The following is a 14033-nucleotide window of genomic DNA, read 5'->3' as shown; positions in this document are numbered from 1 at the left end:
AATTAAATATAATAATATTTCGTTAACACACCTATAAATATTAATAAAAATATAAATTTTAATCATTACATTATTTTTTAAAACTGTAACTTATACACCTATATGTATATTAATAAGTATTATTGAATCATATTATTTAAATTTCAAATAAATAAGTTTCATAACTTAAAATCTTCAAATTAAATTCAAAAAAAATACGTAATATTAAAAATAATCTGTGTATGACACGAGTTTTAGGCTAGTATTAAAGAGTATATATATATATATATATATATATATATATATATATATATATATATATATTTTGTGTGTGTATGTATGGTAGTAAATAATTAATAGGTATGAGTTATTATTAACATATTTTTTTTGTCGTTGATTTTACTTCGTCTACAAGTTATTTGTTTACCAAATATTAGGAGTTCTATACAAAGAATTGTAATCTCTTTTAATTGAATCAAATTGATTAATATTTGAATCTACGAATTTATTGTATGTTTTGCTATTTTTGTGCGAGATAGGCCTTTATCCCATGTTTACCCTACCCCATTCCTGTCGTACATCATATAGTTTTGGGATTTTCCAACTATCATTCATCTCCCTAAGATTGTTCGCTAATAAGTGTTGCTAAAAATTTTGGATTAAAATTTTGAATTAAGAATGCTAAATCCTGTTTATTCTTATTTTTTTATTATTTTCATCTGTAAAAAAATATTATTAAACATTGATCCACAAGTGGTAATCTTGTAGTCATAAGGTCAGTTCTGGGGCATCAAATAGAACTCATAAACGAAGTGAAGCAACATCTCGGAGAACAATATGTGTAATAGACATGAAGAGAAATGGATACGAAATGCTATATAATTTTAAGAATAAGTATTCTCACTTTCTTGAGATAGTACAATTTATTGCGCAACATGGCTTGTCTAGTAGTAGTGGTAGTACTAGTAGTAGAAATTGGAAATTTTTATTTATCTTCACAGGCAGACTTAAAGCAGTTCTCCATGCAATTAAGTTTCTCCATTTCTGTCAATCAAGTAACAAACAGACAAATTTTTGAAAGCATTAGAAAATAATTTGGATAAATTTTCATAAATTTAAACGTAATGTGGCAATTGAGTTTAACCTGTTTCGATACCGGTACAGTCTCGAATTGCACATTGGAAATTGCAGGACCTCAACCCAGATGGTGAAGGCATATTTACGGAAACGTGGGAGGTTGGTAGCGTTGCTATTGGTTTTTGCAGCATCGGTGGTTTAGGCGGCGCCGGGGCTTTAGGAGGAGAGGGTGCTTTAGGAGGAGAGGGTGATTTAGGAGGAGATGATGATGCGCAAGTAGTAAAACATTGGGTAAGACACTTTATGGTTCCCCCTCTTAAGGTTAAGGTTGATTCAGTTGAGGTTGAGTTTTGAAAACATTTAGTTGCACACTTAAAAAGGCATTTAATGTCCAAATCTACAGCTTGTGCATGGCTTGGAGACACTAACATGGCCATTACAGCTATCATTATCATCGCCAAACTAGTAACTCTTAATCCCTCCATTTTTGCCATATGTAACTCAATTATATTTATCGTCTATCTGCTACTGACTTGAATTAATGTATGTCTTATATATAGGCCAGACCCTGAGTGACGTACTTCTTAGTTACAAGAAGTATGATTTCGTATCAGACATCATCTTGCCTCATGGGAAAATCATGTAGAATTGGTACAATCGTGTGAAACCTCTTCCTCATCCAAACAGAATGCGTTAATCATGACTACATGAGAGTCTGATGAACTATATGCATTAACTTATACACGTACAATCACTCTTGGCCAACAAACTTTTAATATTTTTCTGCACTTTCTTCAGGATGGTTTTGTAATCTTTTTTTGACAAACTATGGATTTTGGTTTGAAGTTTTGGCATGTCATAAACTATGTTGTTTTTGGTTATAGAAACACCAGAAAGAAGCTAATTTGAAGAACACGCTGGCCCATTTTTAGTGGGGAATATACATGTTGAGTTGAGACCTTACAACAGAACAAGAAGTGACAAAAGAAAATTATAGAATTTCATTTGGCCGCTTTATCATATGATTAGTCAATACTCATTTTGTCGTTGCTTCTGTTTATAGTTTTACTAATTGTTGTTCAGTCCTGTTCTTAATTTTACCACGTCTTTAGGCATAGGTTTAGGATATTGAATCTTGTTTATTAAGCAGATGATAGGTGACACGATATGGACTTAAACCCTAGGTGCTTCAATATGGTGAGTTGAGTATATTATTAATATTAAACTAATAATAATTGTTATGCATTCATACTCCAAATGTAAACCAGTTGATGCAAAAAAAAACCTTTGTTTGTAACTTGTTATTATTTTGGGAGCTGCTAACCAGGAATGCCCCATAAATTTTTTGGGATTTAACCACCCCCGCAAACCAATTCGGACACCTGAGAAATTAAGATGATTACATGTGGGTGTAGTGATGAGGATTTTGATATTTGTGAGGATTTTAATATTTGTGAAAGCCATTTGACAAGTATTAGCATTTGGCAAGAGAAGATAGAAGAAGAAGGTGACCCTTTTGTTTAGATTTATCTTGTTCTGAGTACTTGATCTCATGGACTCTGATCGCAGTTGTTACCCGATAATAGCCTATATAGATTTCACTTCTCGAACTGGCATAGAATAAATGCAATTCTTTTGCTCCAAGCAGTGGCAGGTCCACAGCCCCATTTTTTTAGGGCTTATTTAAGTGACTATGTTGTCCACGTTCAAACAATTTTTTTGATCATTTTTTCTAGATTTTTTTGATTATTTTATATTTAATTTAAGTATTAAAAATTAATATTTCAATCATTTAATCTCTAATTTATAATCATGTCACTATAAATAAAATTAAATATGACTCAAATTTTAAAATATACTTATTTATCCCTTAAAAATTTATTAGTGGGACACTTTATAAAATATAAATATTTATAATTTAAAATTACTGCTATTTTTTAATTATATAAGGACACTGTCCGGTTGGCCCCTACATGAATTCGCCTTGGGTCCAAGGCATTAATAAAGCTAAAACAGCAGCGTTGGTGTACACCTTCACCTGTGAGTTGCCAACCGAAAAGAGTGAGATCCCATATTTTGGTCAGCACACTACGAAACTAGGGTTCTAGTTTCCTTAAAATTATGATCGAATCCAAGAGTGACATGTACGAAGACTTTATTTCTCCGAACACATAACAAAAAATTTCAAAAGGTGGGGGATTTTGTGAGTTGGACAAGAAGGGTTTGGGTTTGATGAAGTCGAGATGGAACATCAAATGTGGTGGTTTTGAGTGAAAATGAGCAAAATGAGATTCAAAGAAAATATGATAGCCATTTTTCTTGGTTATTTCTTCGAATATTGTTTATTTTATATATACAAAGGATTGGGCTACTTTAATAGTTATTACTATTAAAACAAAATTTAAGTGAAATATGAAAAAGAAATCTTTAAATGAGATGGTTTTATTATTTTTTTTGAATTATTTATTTTGAATAGTCAAATAATTAGAACAATGGTAGGACTGTAAAAATACAGTTTTTTCCTGTACGGTAAATAAATATCTTGAAGATAACATTCTAGGACTTTAAAGTTCAAGAATATATTCATATATATCTAAATCCATCTCCTTTCATATTAATATATGAAACTTCTTTTGTCTTGCACAAGATAATTACCATGCTCAACAATTTGGATTAAACTTTTCCGAACTTGATAAATTATTAGGGACAAACATAATTTTTAAGGTCGTGAATAATTTTTGGCGAATTTGATAAATTATTGAGGACAAATATGATTGCTGAGGCCGTGAATAATTATATATTTACCATACTACAATGTCAGTTGTCAAGGTTGTGTTGATGGTGTCGGTTTTATTTTCCCGGTAATAGACTATAACCGAACAAATACCTGTTTTCATTGAAACTGTGTCATTAAAATGCTTGTCTGGTCGATCTTATGTAACTAAAAACATATAGATATTCCTAATCTGTGGTGAGGATAGATGCAGCCCTGGGGAGGACACTTCACTGAAAATCCCAAAAATAAAATTAAATTGCAGCACATTGTGTGAATAACAAAAAGCTAACAAAGACCGGTGAGGATTAGTCTCACCTTGGTGAGGACACCTCAATAAAAATCCAAACAAATGAACTATATTGTATGAATCGCAAAAAGCTGACAGACGCGGAATCTTGAAAGTTTAGGGGCGAACCTACTAAAACATCGACACAAATGTATGTTGCGGGTGTGTTTTGGACTATTAGAGTACACTGTCATTGAAATATATGAATTATGAAATTTCAGGGACCAAGCTAACAAGCACCAGAGAGCAGCTGGTGCCTGTGTGTGTGTGTGATGTGAATTATTAGCATCATAACATTGACAAAAAATATGAATTTCATGTGTGCATGTGTGGTTGTGTGTCCCAAGGAGAGAAAACCACTCCCGTTACACAAAGCTGAATCTTGGAAAATAAGCACCTAATGTTAGGGCCATTTTAAACATGATTTACTGTGGTGTGTGTGTATGAGAATTGAAACTTCCCGGACCAAACTGCGTCAATTCAAACTATGTATACCAGTGTCAATATTTGTGAATTGTAGGGGGATGTAACATGCAATTACACTCTAAATTATTACTAGAAGTCTACTATCATTGGTAAAGATTGTGTGTCAGATCCACTCTTTAGGTCTTGTAAATACAGGTACGACGCTAAAAAGCACCAAAGAGATTTGAGTCAGAAATCATGTTTCTTCTTGCACATACCTTTATGTTGTGTTATCAAATTTAATTCAGATAAAATAAAAAGGTCTGAAACTAATATTATGTGAAAAAATAGCTATATGAGCCATAAGTAAGATATAAATTGTATCTCACATGTGATACCGTATTAAGTATTAACAAATAACAAACCAGAAGTTTACTCTGCAGTTTAGCACAGTGGACTTACCAACCATCTGGTTATACTGGCCATATTTGTGCTTTTTTCATACACATATCTTTTTTCTCTAATCACAGCAAATAAGGTTCAAACAGTTGTGCTCCTATATACAAATATATTAATAATAATCCTAGTTTTTTAAGTTTATATATATAGGTTATAACTAGCCACGGGATACTGAAATGCACTTAACAACCACCACTTGCAGGCTCAATCGAGCTTTGAAGGCCATTACCTCTAAGCTGCATGCAGTGATCTTCAGCGTCTACTTGATCACAGATGATTACAACTGCCAATCCATTGTGATGCGCCTCCTGCATAACATTGACAGCAATGTCCACTGTCATCCCAGGAATAACCTTCATCAGCACTTGCACAACGTATTCCCTCTTGTTGTAGTTGTCATTATGCAGCATCACCCGATATGGTGGAGCCATTTTCTTAGATTTCCTGACAACAATGAGTATCATATTTGTCATATAAGCAGCAAGAAAAGCACACTCCACATTCAAATAATCACACTCCAATATATTAAACCAGCATTGTGATCTTGGTAACTAAACAAACTAAAATGACAAATGAAAGATTTTAATAAACAGAACGATATGAACAATGAGGTGCAACATGGAGTATTTATCAGCTTTTATAATCACATTTTTATAACATTTATTGATAATGGCCAGAATTTTGGTCATGGAAAACCCAACAGATGGGCATTACCATAACTGCCTTGTGTTTCTGGAAAGCCAATGATACCCCTAATGCCTGGCTGAGAATAGAACTGGCAGGGAAGTAGTAATGACTTACATTGCTAATTATATATATTCTTAGTTAAACAAAATGAACATTTATTAAAAACATTTTTTAGTTGGCGCAATTATATTGACAAGCACACGACTTTTGCCAAAGGGCAGCATACACTTTCATAGGCACCCAGTCAGTCACCAATGACAAAAAGCGCTATTGAATTGCCTTCACAGTTGTTTTGATACTAGCTACAAGCATGCTTTTATGTCAGGGACTTAACTCGGAAGTTGAAACTAAAGTTGCACACAGTCGGTTGTTCGAAACTGTCATGAATCTTCGAATATAAATTAGGTCCTGCCCTCTTTATTATTTTAAATACATGTTTAAGCACTTTGACTTGTATGCAAAAAGTCAAATGACCAATAAAAAGGGATCAGCAATAAAATTCTCTTTTTGAAGATATCTTAACTAATTAGGTTATTACTAAATTATTGATCACAAATTTTTCTGTACCCTGAAAAATCAGATAAAATACCAATAATTAGGGACCTTCAAATATTGGAGGCACAGTGTGATAGGGTTCCTTGCACACTATCCTCCGGGCCTGCTTAACAACTTTTTTTAGTATTCTAAAATATGTCACAGGACAGCCCGTGCAATATGGCAAAATGCTCCTCCACAAGAACACTCAAAACTTTATAAACTGTGACAATGATTCCTAAAGGAAAAATAAGATTATCAGAACTACTGGAATTACCTGCAAAATGCAGTAATTGGTGATCAGGACATGGTTGGAAACCCTTACAAGTCACATCTTTATCAAACCCTTTAAACCCCTAAAAACATGACAGGTGAAATTACCTCCAAACACCTAAAGAATTGGTTTGAAGGGCTACATTTGTGGTTGGAATTTAGCCTAAAAGCACCTACCCAGTACCCACCCGAGGTTACTCAAAGAACTGTAGTCTGCTTAGTCCTCATATCAACCAGATGTAATTGTAAATACTGACAAAGTCAAAAGCCAGCCACCACCATTCACAAACCACAGTGTAAGAACTCAAATTCTTCATCGACTGAGTCCTAAATATGGAAATCGCATTTATACTTAAATCTGGTTGGTCTGCTCTATACTCTATAAGCCTGTAATTTAATAACAACCTTCTATTTACAATCAAAAAATCTGTCCCCTAAAAATCCAATCTAATAATCTACTTCTCAAATAGCATTTAAGGAAGGACAATTTGATGTGATACCTTACGTCAAACTCAGATTCACGGCCTGGGGTTGTCTTCTCAATTACTGGCTTGTCCATCACCCCACCGCCTTTCCCTACTCCTGTTGCTGACATTGCCATAAAATTGCTCCGATTTGTGCATTGCTTGTAAAGATATTTATCCCCTGAGGCACATGAAGAATATGATAACCATAACTACCTCATTCCAGGAAAATAGAAGAAAGACATCAAATAGTTAACAGAAATACCATTCCAAGCTATTACATTTATCAATTATAAGAACAAAGTCTATCATATGACAAATTGGTTAAAACAATCAGATAATGAAACCTGGCCCGTAGAGGGGCTAGTCATCTTTCCACATATGGTATTAGAATTTATAGAACAGTGAAAACTTGCATAAAAGTAATATTTGTTTAATATAATGTGTAAATATAACAGTAAGATTTGAGCAAGTTCATACTGTGAAGAATCGACATTTTGATAACTTTGTATGTTTTTTAAGGCATGAGATACATATTTCTACACTGCTTTTGGTTAGGCCAATAGTGAAAAAAATATTTCTTTTCATAAAAATCCTCTATACTTTCCGGACTACACTTCTCTTCCCATATTACCCCCCCCCCCCCTTTCATGTTTCTTTTTTCTAATTTGTCATCTGGACTTCAAGATTTTCGAAGATGGGAATTCAGTACATCACTACATCTACATGCTTTTATAATTACTAAATCAATTTACATTGGCCACTTTCAAAAATTCACTATATCTTCTATATAAATGCTCGTGAATTAATATTACTTACAGTCACCATCTTATAATTTCGAATGACTTCTTTGACTTTGTACAATTAAGGTGCAAACACTGTGCCGGTTAAAAGAAAGCAAGCACTTATTTACTCTCAGCAAGACTAAATTTTTATCCTCGCCTTCTGCAACTTCTGAAAGATAGAATCAAGCACATTCATTTTCTTTTTCATAACTTCAACATATTTTGGAACTTTTTCCAGGGATGTTTTATACGTCTGCGGATTTCACTGAAACACTCATTAGACCCTCCAATCAGTGGAACATACTGCCCTTCAGCAGACTAAAACAAATACTTCTAAAAATCACAATTCTAAGGTTTATATTATTCGAAAGTCATAATCTTTATCACCTAATTTCCCCAAAAACAATCATCACATGTCATTTAGTAGTGTTATATTACTTCAAAGAATCCTATTATACAATAAATCAGACATAAGCAAATCCATTAAGTCAGTTCTTGAAATACATATAAAAGAAGCTTAACGCATGTATAACATAAACAACATATGTGTGTTCTGTCTGAAGACATAAGACACAAATATAGATACAGAAAAAGAGATACCTGATTTAGGGTGAAAAATATGATTAGGGGAAAGAGCAACTCTACCACAAATGGCAGTCTCCATGGCCACCATTCTCTCTCTCTCTCTATTTTCTACTGGGTTTTTAATTGAGTGAATTTTATGGGGGATTTTAAAAATCAAAATCTTTATCAAGAATCGAAATGTTTACACTAGTGGCTTAGGTTTTATCATGAAACAAGAAAATTGAGCTATAAATCAAGAAATGGGTCCCACCCATCAGAAGAATGGGACAGTTATCTAACTTGAGTCGCTCTTCAGTCCTGCTAATATTTGTGGTTGTGGTGGTTCAGATTTTCTACAACAATCAGTCAGTATTCACTTGTTTCTTTTCTGCAACGTGGACTCCTTAAAATCAGTTGTTTATTTGCCCTTCCATGAAAAATCTGAATATATATTTTTTTCCTTAAAAAATGTTTATCGCGGAAAATTTGGTGATAACAAATGATCGAAAGTTAGAGTCCTTTAACGGTTAATCGTAAATTTATGTAGTCGATTTTACGAGAAGGTAACGGTATTTTTAAGTGGTAGAGTATTTTTAAGTTAGTTTGTAAATTATAGGTGTTAATTGTTGTAGTTTGTTTACAGGGACGTGTAAGTTTTTTGGTTATCAAAATGTTGCCTATTGTTTTATTGCACTCTTAGATGGCCTGCTCCACAAACTTAACCTCATGGCTCAGCCATGGGTTTCTCATCACCACCAGCAACAAGTCATTGTCCAAATTATTCAGACCAACCGCTACTAGTTTCTGTTGCTTCAATAATTCCTCCTTATCTTCATCTATTAGTAAAAAAGCAGTGCCAGCCGAGCCTGAGATACGTCGCACTTGGGTAGAAGCTGATGATGCTCATCTACTCCTTCCACTATTATCACAAGGTAATCTTCTGAACTTTCATAATTTTATTGAGTACATGCCATAATTCACTTGGACATGTTTGTTAGTCCCTTGGTAGCTTAAACTCAACATGTTCTAAGCGAATGCATAGACATGCTCTTATCTGTATTTGCAATACAATTTCTCTCTGCTTCATCAAGAAAGAGGAAATGATAGAGCATAACAAACTGTCGTAAGCCTATAGGATTATGAGATATCCCGTATACGTAATAACTAATAAGAGATTGAACTATTGAAGTTTCAGAAAACACGATAATGTGTATTACAAATTTTGTAACTTGCCCATGTTTAGTACTATGACCACCAGGTAATGTTGTTTGAGTTAAAAGAAGGGGTGGGAATGTGGGATGAGATTTTCACATACCTACATTAATAAATATAAGATTCTCTAGAGGTTATTGGAATCTTGTTGCATTATATTTCTGTTGATCAGTACCTGATCGGGTATTTTAAATTCATACGTTGCAGCAAGATTCACGGTGGTGTCATATAACATATTGGGGGACAAGAATGCTTCAAAACACAAAGATCTATACCCGAATGTACCTTCCTCTTACATGAAATGGGACCGGCGCAATAGACTTATATACGACGAACTCACAGGGTGTGATCCTGATATTATCTGTTTGCAAGTAAGTTTCACTAAATAAATTAATAAATCTAACAGATTTTCTTTCCAAAAAATCGAATGCTTAGCAACACAATGAAAGCAGATTTCAGCTGCAGTTGTGTACTATGTAAAGCTACTTCTTGCACTAATATTATCTTCAATTAAATATTTATCAAAAGTAAAGAGCTCGGGTAATCTCTGTTGTTTGTGTAGGAGGTGGACAAATATTCTGATCTTTCATCCGGCTTGGAAAAAGCAGGATATCTTGGTTCTTACAAGGTACTGATCTTCCCAGGACGACTATTAATATTCTTAATATTTGCATAAACAATTGGTTTATGTTTAAAAAGTTGTGCTTGCTTTTCATTTATTTACAACGGTTGTTTTACAACAGCGGCGGACTGGTAATATGGTAGATGGTTGTGCAATGTTTTGGAAATCAGATAAGTAAGAATTTGTTTCTGTGGATTTTACAACATCAATTGCAAAGTCTTTGTTCAGCTGATTTAATTTTATACTTGTCATGTCAGGTTCCGGTTAATAGATAAGGAAAACATTGAATTTAAGCAATTTGGTCTTCGTGATAATGTTGCTCAACTCTCTGTGTTTGAGGTACATCATTTACTCCCAGAAGTTAATGAGTAGTTCTGCCCAATTCATGCTTACTAATCTCTTTATATGTATTTGTTGAACTCGCCTGCATTTCTGCACCTTACTCCATCTGATGCAGGTAGATGTGTAGAGATGAATCATTGCGTATTGTGGTTGGGAATATTCATGTACTCTTTAGACCAAGTCGAGGTGAAATTAAAATAGGCCAAGTTAGTCCCTCAGCATTTGTGCTTGATATCTTATTACGTCCCGTGCATTAAATTTGCAAACTGTGAGTTGTGTAGCTTTTCCGTTGCTCAAGCTCCTGAATGAATTGCTCAATTTGCAGATTCGTTTATTGTCTTCAAGAGCTCATGCTCTCTCCAAGAAATGGGGCAACATACCTGTGGTGCTTGCAGGCGATTATAACAGCACTCCACAGGTGTTACATCTATATCTTTAATATTTTATTATATACTTCATTTATTTCCAGAATCTTTCCAGTTATATTGAAGTGTATTATGTTTTCAACTTGTTGGCAGAGTGAAATTTATGAATTCATATCTTCATCTGAGGTACAAAAAGCTCTCAGAACTTTAATAGTCCTGTAATGACACGTAACAGTTATTAAATTAGAAATGAATACTCTTTCGAATATAATATCTACCCTTGCAGTTGAATGTCATGCTGCATGACCGAAGGGACTTGTCAGGTCAGAAACGTTGTCATCCTAATGATCTTCTCAGTGTTAAAGGAGAAAAACGTTTTCGGCTAAATTTGATTGATAGGTACTGATTGCACCAAAATCTAACCATAACTCTTTTTTGATCATATCCTTAAATAAGATATAGAATTATGATATTATCATCTCTAATTATCATGAACTGCAAATAAATAGCTTAACTGGTTCCATTGCAGATTTAAATATTACAGATCTTCAAATACTTGTTGGACCAGTGAAGAGCTCAAAGTTGCAACTGGAACTACTGATACTCATATAGCTGTGCACCCATTAAAGCTCAGCAGCTCATATTCCACTGTACAGGTATTATATTTCAGTATTTCACTGTTTAAGAAGTTCCTTTTCTCCTGTATATGCAATGATTGTATGATGTGTATTGTGCTTCTCTTGGTAAGGGGTCTATGAGAACAAGGGACTCTAGTGGTGAACCTTTAGCAACGTCATACCACTCCAAATTTCTTGGCACTGTCGACTATTTATGGTAAAATGTTCACAAATTTGTTTTTATATATAGTGTTGGAGGAAGACCGGGTAGAATATTAATATAAGATCCTACAAAGGGCCCTCCTCTAACACCTTGAACTTTTAGAGAGACTGGTTTCTTTGGAGGATTTTATATTAATATTCAAACATATAGTTGCGACATAAAAAGATAGACCATAAACATATTTGACGTTTCCTTATGCAGGCACACTAGCGATCTCAAACCAACACGTGTTATGGATACTGTTCCGATTGAAATTTTGCAGAAGACTCAAGGTCTTCCATCTAAAGTAAGAACATTATAATGCCATGTTCAAGTTGAAACTATATTATTTAAAACCAATTAAACTTGAATATCAAGTAACCAGGTTATCTTTTGCATATGCATACAATAAAAATATCTGTTCAACTTATTAGATAAAAGTTCTTTAGAACTTTACGATGGTCTCAACACTGGATTATGGTTCGAATTATAAAAAAAACTGCCAGAAATAGAGACAAGCGTTTTTGCAACTCTAAGAAATCTTTCATCTCGGCCACATAACCTCTCCAGCTAAGAAATCTTCCTATAAATCCAATTTATATTTCATCTGGAAAACCCCCTTTTTCGTACAAGTCATTTGAATATTTTCGTGAGTTGAAGTATTTCCAGAATGAGTGGGAGGAGTTTGGAAGAGTTTTCAAGTTCATACTATTCTAAATTGTGAAAAAAGAGCTATAGAACTTATTTGGTTGTAAATACAGGAGCTGGGAAGCGATCATTTGGCTTTGATCTCTGAGTTTGCTTTCCTGAGGACACCAGAAAACATCAGTAGGAATTTATGATTGCAAAAATAATAGTACTACCATCTTCGCTATGTAAAGGCACTAATATCTTGTAATTGCCGAGAGGAATGCAAGTGTTAAGGCTAGGGATTAGATCCAATATTTATGTGCGATTTCACTGCAATATTATGCAATAAATAAAAAAACTTGAATTTGCTTATGTTTAACAATTTCAACGACTCTGTAAATTATAGCGATATCATGACGTGTGTGGTATTAATCTACGTTACATATCAACTTTATTTATTTTTCGTGATTAAATTTATCAAAAAGCAGCCTTCTCCACCAAACAAGTTGTGTATTTAGTTTATAAAAACAACTTTGGAGTTGCCTTTGAGCGTGCACAATTGCAACAAGCTGGAATCTGGTCCATACTCAGTGACCTTGTATCTTTTGAAAAACATAATATATGCTGCAGAAGTAATGATCTTTTAGCAATCTTCTACACAGTTTTTGTTTTAGGTATATAAATTTACCAAATAATATCTATGTTGGGCATAAAACAACACGAAAGCATCACCGGTTTGAAGCAACAAGAAGTTGTTTCGGTATGAGTATCTACCAGGTTTAGCTACATTTGCCATTGATTTCTAACCAAACCTCTTCCTTTTTGTAATATAAGTGAATTTTATATTTTATATAATAATAATAATAATAATAATAATAATAAGTGGAGAATTTAATTTGAACTAAAATACGAGTTATAAAAGACTTTGTAAAAGAATAAGTAATTTGTTTAGAAAAAAAAGTTGGTAATAAAGTTGGTAATAAAAATTTATATATACTCTCCCGACCTCTTGTATGTCATCATTTAAAAAAAAATCCTAAAATATCTGATGGAGCATAGAGGCGCAGAGGACGAACATAATTGGTAAGCACTAGACTTCTTAGAGTGAAAAGTGAAATCAAATAAATAATATAGGTATCACAACTTTCACATCCAATATGAATTGTATATATTATTTTATTGGTATAATGGCATGTCCATGTCATTCTTGTGTAGCAATTGGTGGATTTTAGTTATCATCATTAGTATTAATATATATTAATTGTTATGTTTATGGTGTACATATATTACTTTTGTGTCCAAGTTTTTGCATCTTTGTTGGAATCATGAGAGTAATTTGTTATTATTATATATTTGAAAGGTTCAAAGGTCATGTACTTTATTCGATGTCAAAATAGTGAATTTGTTTCATTGATGAACTTGAGTTGTTAGCATGTCAAACCATATTTTAAATTTTAATATTAGTATCGTAATATAAATAAAGTGTACTTACGAATTTTGTTATTATTATAATATATTCTTTTTACTATGTTAACCTCCTGGGTTAGTTTGAAAGTCTGTTATATTGTGTGTATTAGAGTCAATAGCGTCAGATATTATTACTTTGTTATATATAAACTTGTGATTTGATCAATTTCTATAAACTTAATATTATTTATAAATCTGGTGCTATAGTGTAAAAGTAATAGTTAGGTTGATGCTAGATTACATATATATATATATATATATATTATATTATATGGGTTTTGTAATTT

At 33.1% G+C, this 14033-nt stretch overlaps 2 protein-coding genes and 1 long non-coding RNA gene across 3 annotated transcripts; 1 reads left to right on the top strand and 2 right to left on the bottom strand.

The window, feature by feature from the left end:
* Positions 1-842: 842 nt before the first annotated feature.
* LOC141710986 (uncharacterized) lies at positions 843-2361 on the bottom strand. Its single transcript, XR_012571174.1, has 2 exons — positions 1124-2361; positions 843-1023 (listed from the first exon to the last, which is right to left on the bottom strand). It is a non-coding gene; the product is annotated as an uncharacterized LOC141710986 (long non-coding RNA).
* Positions 2362-4890: 2529 nt separating this feature from the next.
* LOC141713154 (ATP-dependent Clp protease adapter protein CLPS1, chloroplastic-like) lies at positions 4891-8503 on the bottom strand. Its single transcript, XM_074516444.1, has 3 exons — positions 8326-8503; positions 6977-7121; positions 4891-5426 (listed from the first exon to the last, which is right to left on the bottom strand). The coding sequence occupies exons 1-3, from the start codon at positions 8396-8398 to the stop codon at positions 5165-5167; spliced, it is 480 nt and encodes a 159-aa protein (XP_074372545.1). The 5' UTR covers positions 8399-8503; the 3' UTR covers positions 4891-5164.
* Positions 8504-8901: 398 nt separating this feature from the next.
* On the top strand, positions 8902-12651 carry LOC141713153 (carbon catabolite repressor protein 4 homolog 3). Its single transcript, XM_074516443.1, has 13 exons — positions 8902-9221; positions 9709-9872; positions 10064-10129; positions 10245-10297; positions 10381-10462; positions 10585-10671; positions 10791-10883; positions 10984-11016; positions 11117-11229; positions 11360-11486; positions 11579-11664; positions 11872-11956; positions 12411-12651. The coding sequence occupies exons 1-13, from the start codon at positions 8990-8992 to the stop codon at positions 12489-12491; spliced, it is 1302 nt and encodes a 433-aa protein (XP_074372544.1). The 5' UTR covers positions 8902-8989; the 3' UTR covers positions 12492-12651.
* Positions 12652-14033: the final 1382 nt, after the last annotated feature.

The sequence above is a fragment of the Apium graveolens genome, chromosome 3, assembly GCF_009905375.1.
Source record: "Apium graveolens cultivar Ventura chromosome 3, ASM990537v1, whole genome shotgun sequence".
Lineage (NCBI taxonomy): Eukaryota > Viridiplantae > Streptophyta > Magnoliopsida > Apiales > Apiaceae > Apium > Apium graveolens.
Note: the sequence above shows the minus strand (reverse complement) of the source record. Positions and strands in the feature narration are given on the sequence as shown.